Source organism: Hyperoodon ampullatus (assembly GCF_949752795.1).
Source record: "Hyperoodon ampullatus genome assembly, chromosome: 19".
NCBI lineage: Eukaryota > Metazoa > Chordata > Mammalia > Artiodactyla > Ziphiidae > Hyperoodon > Hyperoodon ampullatus.
Window position 1 is genome coordinate 35,914,090 of NC_136932.1, and position 12,220 is coordinate 35,926,309.

At 47.2% G+C, this 12,220-nt stretch overlaps 1 protein-coding gene across 1 annotated transcript in view; it reads right to left on the reverse strand.

Moving 5' to 3' along the window:
• The window catches only part of DNAH9 (dynein axonemal heavy chain 9), a gene marked incomplete at both ends in the record, with an annotated part of 297,919 nt that overhangs the window by 283,439 nt on the left and 2,260 nt on the right, over positions 1-12,220 (reverse strand). The window contains 3 exon segments of the mRNA XM_079725653.1: positions 1,307-1,437; positions 2,444-2,602; positions 4,573-4,769. Of these exon segments, the coding sequence (XP_079581779.1) occupies positions 1,307-1,437; positions 2,444-2,602; positions 4,573-4,769 (487 nt within the window).

Sequence of the window (12,220 nt, forward strand, 5' to 3'; positions counted from 1 at the left end):
CTAAACTGACTCTCATTTTAGCCTAAATAAAATCATATAAAATGAAAACTTTAAACCTCTACTATAAATGGAAAACTTGTATCATGTGCCAAAAAGTTACCCGTTCGCACATTTTAAAATACACCTGTCCATACATCTCCCACAACCATCTCTCACACCAGCAGTGTACATGTATCACTTTTGGGGACACTATCTCATTTGAATTGGAGTATAAATTGGGAATAACAGTTGATTCCTCTGGCACACAAAATCTCTCAGAGAAGCAATAAACTGAGACCCCAACAGGGACCCCATTCCAAGCCAGCTCTAGATGCTGGCAAAGCAGCCTCCGGAATGAGATTTTAGGGCCCAGAAGGACCTCAAAGGCCAGCTACTTAAGCCAGTTCTTCTCTGTTATAAAGCGCATGTCAGAAACTCCACCACTGGAACTTTCATTCCTTTATCTGAGTGGTTTCCAAACCTTATGGGAGAAGGTGGGACAGGTGATCCACCAATGGGCTCTGGACACAGGACACTCCCTCTTTAGCAGAGCAAATATACCTTGGCAAGTTTTAAATTTTGGACTCACATAGGAGATTGCATTGAAGGAAAGTTCTGACAGAGAAAAAGTGTTTGAAAATCACTGCTTGGGTTAAGCTGAAGTTATATGAAATTGCAAACACCTTTAAAAGCACATTCTGACCTACAATACTGAAGAGCTGGGAGGATGATAGGAGAAAGGAAAGCAGCAAAGGGCACTGATGAGGAGAGAGGGAGCCCTAAAAAATTTTACCTCTTTCTAATTATAGACTTTGCTGGATTTGCAGTTTTGACAAGGGCCGATCTTGTCTGGTGCTCAGATGGCCAGGAAATTGCAGTCCCATCTGACAGTAGGTGCAAAAAGGCAGAATGGAGCTAGAAATGGAACAGAGACTTCCTGAAGAGCCAGGGGGTGGATGGAGGTAAGCTGCAGAGATGAGGGATCACAAAGCGCATTTGCCAGTGCGGTACAGTCAGTAAGGAACTTCCTCCTACCCCACATTACAGCAGCCCAGGGAAGCAGGCAGGAAGTGTGTGCGCCATTCCATGGCACACTCGAAAGCTCAGAGAGGTGAGGCGACTCTGTCAAGGGCACAAAGCACTGGAAATGCAGACAGAGCACAGGGCAGCTGCTTCCCTGCCTCTACATTTGGCCTTCTTGCCCCTGTGCTAGACTGTCTCAGGTTGGAGGCTATAAGGACTGGAAGCTGCTGAGATCAGAGAGGAAGATAATTCAGCATAAATACGAAATTTGAGTCAATTTATGAAAATACTTGCGGGTCCTCACCTGCTACAACATCTCTGAACATGGCTTGGAAAGCTGGGAAGTAGCTGCTCTGAAGCTTGTCCAGAAGCCCCGCCATGCCCCTCACCTTTATCGTTCTCAGTTGATTATAAATGTATTCAAGATCCTCAGACCTGCAGCACCAGGAGAAGAGTGAATCCAGGTGAACATCAGGAAACACAAGTCACGCTGCGATGACCCACCCTCAGATAGAGAGAGGAAGCCTGCCTCAGGGTTCTTCCGCAGAGGCCTCTGTTCCCAGAACAGTGAGGACCAAAGCCTGAGTCTGGAACACAGGTTCAAAGGGGCAGCTCCAGGAAGTAGCAGCAGGGAACACTGCTGTGACCATCTGGTGGCTCAAAAGCTTGGCAGCTGGAGGTCTCTGGCTCTTGCAGGAAGGTTTGGGGTGGGATGAGAGAGGTGTCAGGGTAAGGCTGCTGGAGGAGGGCTCCGCAGTAGGTCAGCAGAATGGTCAGAAACCAGGCAAGAGGATGGGGCATCTCAGCACGGGGTGCAAGTGGGACTGGAGCCCTACAGGCATGCCTGGTCACATGACATGCAAGGACAGGGATGCCTGCTTCAAACATCTGTCTGTCTCCTTTTGAGTAAAAGATTAATCAGCACAATGATAACTAGGAGCAGGGAAATGGGGAGGAAGAGGGGGGATAAGCAAGAGCAATAACTAGGTCTTTCTGGAACCTGTGGGGCTAAGACAGTGGACAATGGACTAATGACCGCCTGGAACCTAGGAGACGCCGTTCAGTGGTGAACTGCCCAAACCCCTCTCTTTCTCCAGATCCTACAAAAAATGTGTGCATACTGACTGTCCAAGGAGAAGGGAGTAGACAGTAGAAAATATGAAAGAGAGTTAATTAATTTTAAATGTAATTGAAAGAGCCTTTGAAGAAATGCCAGAAGATACACTGACGGTAGCTCAAGAAACGAGGCATGACTATTGAACCTTGGGGAAAGTGTCAACTCCTAGTGCACAGAAGAACTGCATTGACCCAAATGACACCGAGCTGTCTGCTCCAGGGGTGATGAGAGATGCCTGGGGGTGGGACCAGACTCAGTGGCTGCCCCCCCAGCCCATTATCCTCTGAGAGACATCTGCTCCCCAGGGTTTGAGCCTGTGCCTACCTGCTCTTCCAGAACTCCAACTCCACCTGTGGGGTGGGATTCTCCCCCTGTAGGAGAGGCTGGGAAGACTCCCTCTTGAGTACCACTTGGACTTGATGGCTCCACTGGATCACTGCAGACTCAATGGCATACATGACTGACTTATCCATAGAATCCAAGCTGTGAAAGACACAACAAATCTCCTGGGACACTGGAAATAGCTTAACTCTGGGTGTCCCACAAAACAGAATCCCAAATCTTTTAAAAACAGGTGGGAAATTCCATTTAGCTCAGGCACTCTTAACTTTTGTTGGATAACAGGCTCTAACGAGTAATCAGTGAAAAGTACAGATCTTCTCCTCAGACAAGCTGCTTATGCATGTGTGTATACAGTTATTCATACACAATTATTCAAGATTCAGAGGCTCGCCAATATTCTGAAGGCTAGTTTAAGAACTCCGAATCCTATCAAGTCTTTCTGTCAGTGCAGGAATACACTGGACAGAAAACATCCAAATGGTCACCCAACCCTTGCTTGAGTCCCACCAATGCCAGCCAGCTCTCTACTTGACAAGGCAGCACATTCCTCAGATCAGCTCTCCCTGGGAGACAGTCTGTCTCTACTTTGAACCACGTCTATGGCCCTGCCAGTCCCTCATTTGGTCTTAGTTCTGACCTCTGCAGTAAGAGGAAATAGGTTACTTTCTCTTCCACAAGGCAAGCTATCAGACATCCAAACATTACTATCCTTTGTCCTCACTTTTCTAATGAAGAATGCAATTCCCATGCATTCCCCCCATACACCTTCTAAATAAACTAACTAACTAAAGATGTTTGGAAGGGATTAAAAATCAAAAATACATTTTGGTTGCCTTTTCACAAAGTCTGAACTGACAGTAGTTCATGCCAAGAACCCAGGACATGGGTAACAAAGAAAGAGAATCTGTCATTTGCATTTTCATGCCAGAAACCTACCTTCACTTAATTTAATTAAATTCATATTTACTGGGCAATGATATGGCACAAGTGATTATGGACGGTATTAAAGGGAGAAGATACTCACCTCCCTGAAATATGATCCAGCCTTTTGGGAAATTATCAAATTTGAACAAAGGGAGACAAACTCAGCAATGACTATATACACACACAGTGAATGTTATTATGTTAAAAAGAGAAAGGAATAGGAAAAGGATAATTTGAATTTATTTATTTTGAAAATTGTGTATTTTTATTAAACCACAGTAAGTTTTACAGTTAACTGGGAAATTGCTTCAAATTATATATGTAGCAAATTACTTCCAACAGCAAAAACTCATTATAAAGTACATTGCTATCCCATGCATTACTTATTCTTCAGATAAAATCATGGGCCCTGAATACACAATGATGACATAATACATTTGGAGACTCCCAGCAATATGGCAGACCGAGCACATGTAGGAAGATGGCCTGTTGCCACAAACATAGAGAAATGCTGGATAGAAGATGATTAAAAAATAGCATTTAGATATATAGCCTGGCTTGAATGAAAAAGAAAAGAATCCCCACAGGACAGAAGCAAACCTGGAATGGTAAGTGGAAGCTGATAGTTGGTGTCACTCTTACATGGAGAAGAGGATGAGGCTTTAATGTCTTCCCGGACACGGGAGGCATGGACCTCAAGCCTCAACAAAGCCAGATTTGTTTCTGTTTGGAAAAAAATCCCCAGGACCTGAAAAAAGTCTCCAGCTGCTGGGGGAGGAGGGTCTGGACAGTGACAGTGTGTGCTGGGTAAATGCTGGGAAGAGGCGTGCTGTCTCCCAGACCGGACCTGGGTCTTTGCCAATGATGAGACACTGTCCTGATAAGCAAGACACTGTCCTGATAAGCGAAACACTGAAATCAGCATGGCTACTCTCAGCCCTGAAATAGTTCTGAGCAGAAAAGAGGCCATGTTGCGTGATAGCCTTAAAAGACGTCCGGCAGACGGATTGGGGCGAGGGTAGTCATCAGCTCAAAACGTACAGTCTGAGGATGCTGGCAAACAGTGGGCTTGTGTGCAGAACAAAGAGATATGCAGTCAGGAACAGAAAAGTCGTAAAGAAAACACTCAGATAAACCAGCATCTCCCATATCTCTGAGGCCCATATGGCGAGCCTGGTGGTACTTACACGGTCTCACTTTCAGAATCCACAAACCCCATTTTTTCTGAGCCGACTGGAAGAGGCAGCAAAGTTTTCCCCTTCGCTTGCTCAAGGAGAACCAAGAGGTCACATTGGAGGCTGTGGGCGTGTCGCTGGACATCTTGACAAACCACGTGGGGCCAGTCTGGGTAATTCTTCTCATTGGCCAGGATGGGGATGACAACCTGGAACAGACGTGCACAGAAAAGAAAGGCAGGCAACTTCTGAAACCCTAAAGACTATTCTGAGAAAGGTCGAGAGAGCTACATACAACCTTTTGCAGGTCCCTGTTCTGTAAGACCTAATTATTAATAACCAACATTATGTATTGCCTTGGCATCTGGTAAAATCGGGAGGGCCTCAAATAGCCTATCCACAAGTTTCCCTGCCCAGTCTGCTCCTGCCGCTAAGGCCCCTAGTCCAGCAGCCCTGTTTATCAAGGGGACCAGGCACGGCCGCCGCCCATCCCTGAGGAGTGGGCTTCAGTTCCAGCCAGTGGGATATTCACGCAAGCCGATCCCATCCTCCCACAGGAACCAGTGGGCACCACACCCTCTCGATAGTACAAAGCTTGCCTCCCACAGCCCCTGTTCATTTGCTCTGTTCCCACGCGCAACCCCCCATGTGGCCCTGCCTGGCACAGCATCTCCCTCCTCTGGACTGTGAATATCTGTGCTAATAACCTGCGGGCAGTCTCATCTGTCCAGTGTTACATGTACGGCCATCCCCCCAACCCTAGGGCAGGGATCCCTTCCTCATCAACGGGTGAAACTGTCACAAAGGTCAAGAGGCAAAAAACAGGACAGAGGCAGGTAAGCGTGACCCTCTGTGTACAGGAGGCCTGAGGACCTTGAATCTATCTGCAGGTGAACCTGAGTTGGTTCTGGCCACTGAACACAGTCCCTCTTCTCTTAGTATTCATCTCCAGATCCAGAGGTAGATATGTGAACAAAGCTGAGCCAATAAGAGTCAGGCCAAAGTCTTTTATCTGGACATTCTGAGGAAGAGAAGCTTTCTCTTTCTATGAGTCTGGAACAATTGGTGGCCAACTTGCTACCAGATGGAGCCTTCGAATATGGTCAATATGGGGAAGAGAGAGTTTATAGATGGAGGAAAAATCAAGTCCTATGACATCATTTGAGCTCCTGCATCAGGCTGCTCTTGAACTTTCTGAGCTGATTTAAATTGAGGTTTTTACCATTAGCAACTTAAAAAGTTGTAATTCATGCAACTCATTAGGAACCTCTGCCTGTCAAAAGGTCACAACTAATAGAAAGGGAATACTAGAAAGAAAAACAGATGATCAGGAAATGTGATAAGGAGCTGCCTAGCAAAGACTGAAACGGAAACACGGACTTAAATGGTTGGTTGGTTTCCATATGCGACCAGTGAGTCCATGTGGCTGTGAGATAGAAGGCCTGGACCCAGCATATGAAGCCAAGAGAATGATCCTTGCCTGGTCTGTCTGGAAGCAATCACTGAACTGAGAACTTACAACAGCAGGTGAACAGGGGGTGCCGAGAGATAAAATGTCACAAATTGAGCTCTACTCACATTCATGTTAAGAAAGGACCCCTTGGACCCATGGCAGGAGGCCTAACAGGGCAGAGGGGATGAACAAGAATTTTTCTAGGATCTAAAAGGCAGGGACTGTATCTTATACCCACAGTCCTCCCTATCTCTCCACAAAGGCATCCAGGAAGCACTCAATAGAGGTTCAGAGAATAACTGAAATATATGCTGTCTGAAGAAAAAGTGATAGGTGGGCTTGGGTGCATTTTGGAGGGCTTTTAGTGATAGAAAAATAGTGAATGTGAACTTTCTATGAAATGAATATTCTCAATGAATATTTATCAAGAGTCTACCACATGCTAGCACTGTTCTAGGTGCTTGGAAGGTACGTCAGTGAACAAAACAGACGAAGGTTCCTGACTTCATGAAGTTTATATTCTAGGGAAGAGACAGTCAATAAACCATAAGTTCTGTGAAAAAAAATGAAACAGGTGGGCTGGAAGTGATGTAATGGTAAATAGAGTGATTGGTGCAGATCTCATGGAGAAGGTAACATTTGAACAAAGACTGGGGAGGATAGGGAGAGTGTTGTGCAGACCCTTGGGGGAAGTATATTGAGGGTAGAAGGAACAGCCAGTGCAAAGGCCCTGAGGTGGGAGCATGCCTAGTGTGATCAAGGAGCAGTGTGGAGGTCAGTGAAACTGGGACAGGATTGGCAAGAAGAGTAGGGGTGAGTAAAAGGGGTCAGATCACATGCAGCCCTGCCTGTGGGATTTTGATTTTTACTCTGAGGAATGTAAATCATTGAAGGGTTTTGAGCAAAGGACCAACATGGTCTGACATCTTTTTTAATAGGATCACTCCAGCTACTGTGTTGAGAATAGACTCTCGGGGGCAAAAGTGGAAAAAGAGATTGGCTAGCAAGTTATTGCTATAATACAGAAGAGAGTGGCTTGGCACAGGGCAGAGTAGAGGAGATAGTGAGAAATGGTCCAATTCTACATAAATTTTGAAGGCTCGGCCAAAATGATTTCTTAATGGATTAGTCGTGTGAGTAAAAAGGAGTCAGGATGATTCCAAGGTTTGGGACTCGAGCAACAGGAAGAAGGGAACCGCCATCGCTGACGTGGGGAAGAATAACGGTGGAGTTAAGTTCTTATGGGAAGAATTGGGAGTAGGTTCTTGGACACGTTAGAATTGGATAAATCTACTGAACTTCTAAGTGGGGACACTGAATAGGCAGTCGGATTTGGTAGTTGGGAGCTCAGAGAAGAAAAGTCTGGAGATAACAAATCTGGTAGATGTAGATGAGATGATTCATAAAATTCTGAAAGGGAATGAGTGCCCCCCAAGGAACTGAGTATATACAGAGAAGATGCCCAAGGAATGAGCCCAAGGGCTCTCCAATGTTAGCAAGTTAGCAAGAAGCGGGGGTGGAACCAACAGGGGAAACAGAAGAAATGGCGGTGGTGAGAGGAGGAAACCAGAAGACTGGTGACCTGAAAGCCAAGTGAAGACAAAGTGCTTCCAGGAGGACAGGGTCATCATGAGCTGTGCCAAAGGCTGCTCACAGGTCAAGCAGGAAAAAGACTGAAACATGGCCATGTGATTCAGACAAGTAGAGGTCACTGGCGACGTTGACAACTCTTTCTTTTCCACGCAATGTGGGGGGAAGAGCCTGACGGGTGAGGAAAAGGATAGGACACAGCTAGACTAGACACGCAGTCTAGACATTTTTGCTCAGCTTCACAAGGGCGGGTATACAGTAGGCAGGGAGTTGGAGTTCACCAGATTTATGGTTTTGCCAAAGACGTACGACAAAGCGAGACAGAGGCCGTGATGATAATGATGGAGCACCTGAGCTGGCTAAGGGGGGAAGGATGGACAGAGGGCAGGCGGCAGGATCAACGGACTGCAGGTCCCAGCAGGGTCACAGGCTTGCGGTAGGGGGCTGCTGGGGAGAGTGAGCCGGAAAGACAGGAGTCGGGTCAGAGAAAGAGGTGCCTGGAATCGGATCACCAGGGCGTGGTCTGGTAACGCAAGGACTGGGAACAGCATGGGAAGGGGTGGCTAACATAGGAAGGGCGACAAGGTCAGCGGAGGAGGAAGGTTCAAGGGGCCCAGAGGCCGGGTTAATGAAGGATCACTTATGTGTCTACTGAAAGAGCCACGTGTTAAGACGGGAGCAACGCTGGGGGAGAGTCACAGTGAGCAGGAACCCAATCGTGGGGAAATGAGGGCAGTGCTATCAATTTATAACACATTAATGGGGGGAGACAGTGGCTTTGTCTAAAGGCATCAGATTCAAACTGGACTGTTTTCTACTTGAATCGAGAAGGAGCAAAGAGGAGCAAGGATGTCTGTCCCATCTCAGAGGTAGAAAGGCTGAAAGGCTGAGTCTTTGCGGAGAGATAAGTTTGGGTTAGAGCAAAGTGACAAGGCGGGGTGACAGGAAGTGAGGAAGCTTTTTTTTTTTTTTTTTTTTTTTTTGGTGGTACGCGGGCCTCTCACCGTTGTGGCCTCTCCCGTTGCGGAGCACAGGCTCCGGACGCGCAGGCTCAGCGGCCATAGCTCACAGGCCCAGCCGCTCCGCGGCATGTGGGACCTTCCCAGACTGGGGCACGAACCCGTGTCCCCTGAATCTGCAGGAGGACTCTCAACCACTGCACCACCAGGGAAGCCCATGAGAAAGCTTTTAAGGGGGATGTAGAGTCACAGTAATTCTTGTCCTTTAGGGAAAACCTACAACTAATGTTAACAGAGAACCAACCTGACTCCACGTTGTATCTATTCCTTTCGCTCTAACCGTTGTGCTTTGTTTCCTGTCTTAATCACGCTGGCTGTGCATCTTTGTAAAAGGATGTTGCCTAGAGCCTGAAACACACGACAGCCTATTCCCAAGGTTTTGCCTCCCAGGCTTGACCTTTAAAGGTGTCAACAAAAAGTTGCAGAACAGAGAATAACAATTGTCCTGCTGGAGGTTCACACTGTGACCAGGCCTTTGTGAACAGCTGCAAGAACAAAGGACGCAAGCGCCGCCAACAAGTCTGTAATACCAGCCGCACCTCCTCCTCCGTTTAATACAAAAGAAGCTTGAATTCTACCTCTGGGAAGATGGTTCTACCAGCCCACCATCTTCTTGGGCTGCTGGCTTTCCGATTAAAGCCACTATTCTTTGCCCCAACACCTCCTCTCTAGATTTATCAGCCTGCCGTGCGACGAGCACTACAGGCTTGGACTCAGTGATGCTAACACACTCTATTCCAAGCGTCCTGATGGGTTATTTTAAATTTCACGACAAGCCTGCAAGGTGCTTCGATCCTGACAGAGGTGAGCTAGCGTGCTCACACCATCCCCACCGAACGCGACAGAACCAGCACTGGAACCCGGGTCCCCCAGACTCCAAATTCCATGCTCCTCTCACGGGGAAAAAGACCCACACTTTTACCGGAAACAAACCTACAGCCTCCCTTTTTCTGCCCTCAACAACCCATCTACCGCTACACTTGCTTAAGGGAAACTAAGGCAGAGGCTGCGGAAACGGCAAGGAAGGAAAACCGCAGTACCTGAGAGGACCGGAATGGTCCAAGATGGCGACAGGGCAGGCACACGCAGAGGCGTCGCGACGCTCGAGGAGAGGCGCTCCAGACGCACGCACGGAGGCTCTGCGCATGCCCGCTCCTCCTGCCCCGCCCCGCCCTTCCTGTTCACCGGGATCCGTACAAGCCACCCATCTCCTCAGCCGGGGAGAAGGTGGCGTTTTCAGAGCAAGAGCTTCCCCCTTCTCCATTCCTTGATTAAAGAATAAAGTTTCTGCTCTGCTGGACCTGGTTTCCTTCATTTGGCACCAGCTGGCACTGGGCAACGGAAGGACCCAGTTGGGGGTCCACCCGACTGGACACCTGATTAGAAAGGGTGGGTGACACTCCCTCTCCAAAACCCCAAACTTCAAAACAGCATCCAAGTTCCAGAGCTCTAGGAAAAGGAACCTGGCAGCAGTGAATGAAGGGACTGGGAGGAGGAAGGAAGGGAGCAGGAGGTCTGGTTTCTAAATTCTGTCAGTTCTCCCTCGGAAACATTTCCTGGATGCATTTGCTTTTTACCTTGTGCTAGTGTAATGGGACAGAAAAGTTAAAATTTATAGCTTCACTCCTTCGTTAATATCACCCCCCCACCCCACCCCCGCCAACAAAGAATACTTTTCTCAACCAGGTGGGATATTTTGGCTTTAGTGCCGCTTTACGGGGAGGTGTTAGGACCAGGGGAGCACAGCAGCCAGGGGCTGATCCATGAGTGGGAGGGGAGCAGGGCCCTGAAGTGGCTCTGGATCAGCTTCAGGGTGTGTGAAAAAAGCGGAAGGGACGGCAGTGGTCGCATGGCCCAAGAACTGCTGTTAGGGGTTTTGAGAAACGCAAGTAAAGGCCTCGAGGTATTTTAAAAATAAATTGTTTTATTTTTATTATTTATTTATTATTATTATTATTATTTTTTTTTTCTGTACGAGGGCCTCTCACTGTTGTGGCCTCTCCTGTTGTGGAGCACAGGCTCCGGATGCGCAAGCTCAGCGGCCATGGCTCACGGGCCAAGCTGCTCCACGGCATGTGGGATCTTCCCGGACCGGGGCACGAACCCGCGTCCCCTGCATCGGCAGGCGGACTCTCAACCACTGCGCCACCAGGGAGGCCCTATTTATTATTTTATTATTAGATTTTTCACATTTGCATGGTGCAAATTTTTAAAGTACAAAAGCATGACAGTAGAAAGTAAGTCTTCTACCTACCCCTGTACCTCCCTGAGTCGCCCAGTTCCTTGGGCCTGTGGATTACTCTGTAAATGAATGTTTTTCTTCCCTCCCTCCTTTCTCTTTTTAAGCAGAAATGGTAGCATAATATACGTACAGTTCTAAACCTTTAAAAAAAATTATCTTAAATTGCAGCATTATTCACAATAGCCAAGAGGTGAAAGGAACCTAAATGTCCATCCATGGATGAATGGGATAAAGAAAATGTGGTATATATACATACAATGGGATACTATTCAGTCTTAAAAAGGAAGGAGATTCTGTCACATGCTACCTTGAGAATGAACCTCTTTGAGGACATTATGCTGAGTGAAGTAAGCCAGTCACAAAAAGACAAATACGTCATGATTCCACTTACATGAGGTACCAAGAGTGGTCAAATTCATAGACACAGAAAGTAGAATGTGGCTGCCAGGGGCTGAGGGGTGGACAGGTGGGAGTTGTTCAGTGAGTGTAGAGTTTCAACCATACAGGATGGGGGGACGGTTCTGGGGATCTGCCACGCAATGATGTGCATGAGGTTGACAATGCTGTGCTGTACGCTTGGAAATTGCTGGGAGAGTGAATTTTATGTGGGTTTTTTATGCCACCATAAAAATAAAATTATCTTAAGAATGGTCCCATTATCAATCATTACTTTTAATTATAGACGGACCTTAATTTGTTCACCCAGTCCCCTACAGATGAACATTCAGTTTGTTTCCAGCCTCTTTCAACACACTGATGAAAATTCTTGAACATTTAAGAGTCTGAAGTGTTTTTTTTTTTTTTTTTTTTTTTTTTTTTTTTTTTTTTTTTGTGGTATGCGGGCCTCTCACTGTTGTGGCCTCTCCCGTTGCGGAGCACAGGCTCCGGATGCGCAGGCTCAGCAGCCATGGCTCACGGGCCCAGCCGCTCCGCGGCATATGGGATCCTCCCAGACCGGGGCACGAACCCGTATCCCCTGCATCGGCAGGCGGACTCTCAACCACTGCGCCACCAGGGAGGCCCTGAAGTGTTTTAAAATTACTTTCACTCGCTTTTTCCTTGGCCATGATGCCACTCTGAGACGGACCCACTGCCCTCTACGTACACTAGGTGTAGCTCCATCTCGGAACCTTTGTTCAGTCTGCTCCCCAGACCTTGAAAGATACTCTGTTTATTCGAATCCTTCTCCTTGTTCAGGAGCCAGTTCAGCACTGGAGGTGAAGCAGGGCTCTCAGACCAAATGCATGTGTCTGTCCTTGGAACCCAACAGCACTTTTTTTTTTTTCCCATATCAATAAACATTGTCTTTATTCTGTAAATTAAAATCTATTCACCTATTTCGCATTTTGTTTATCT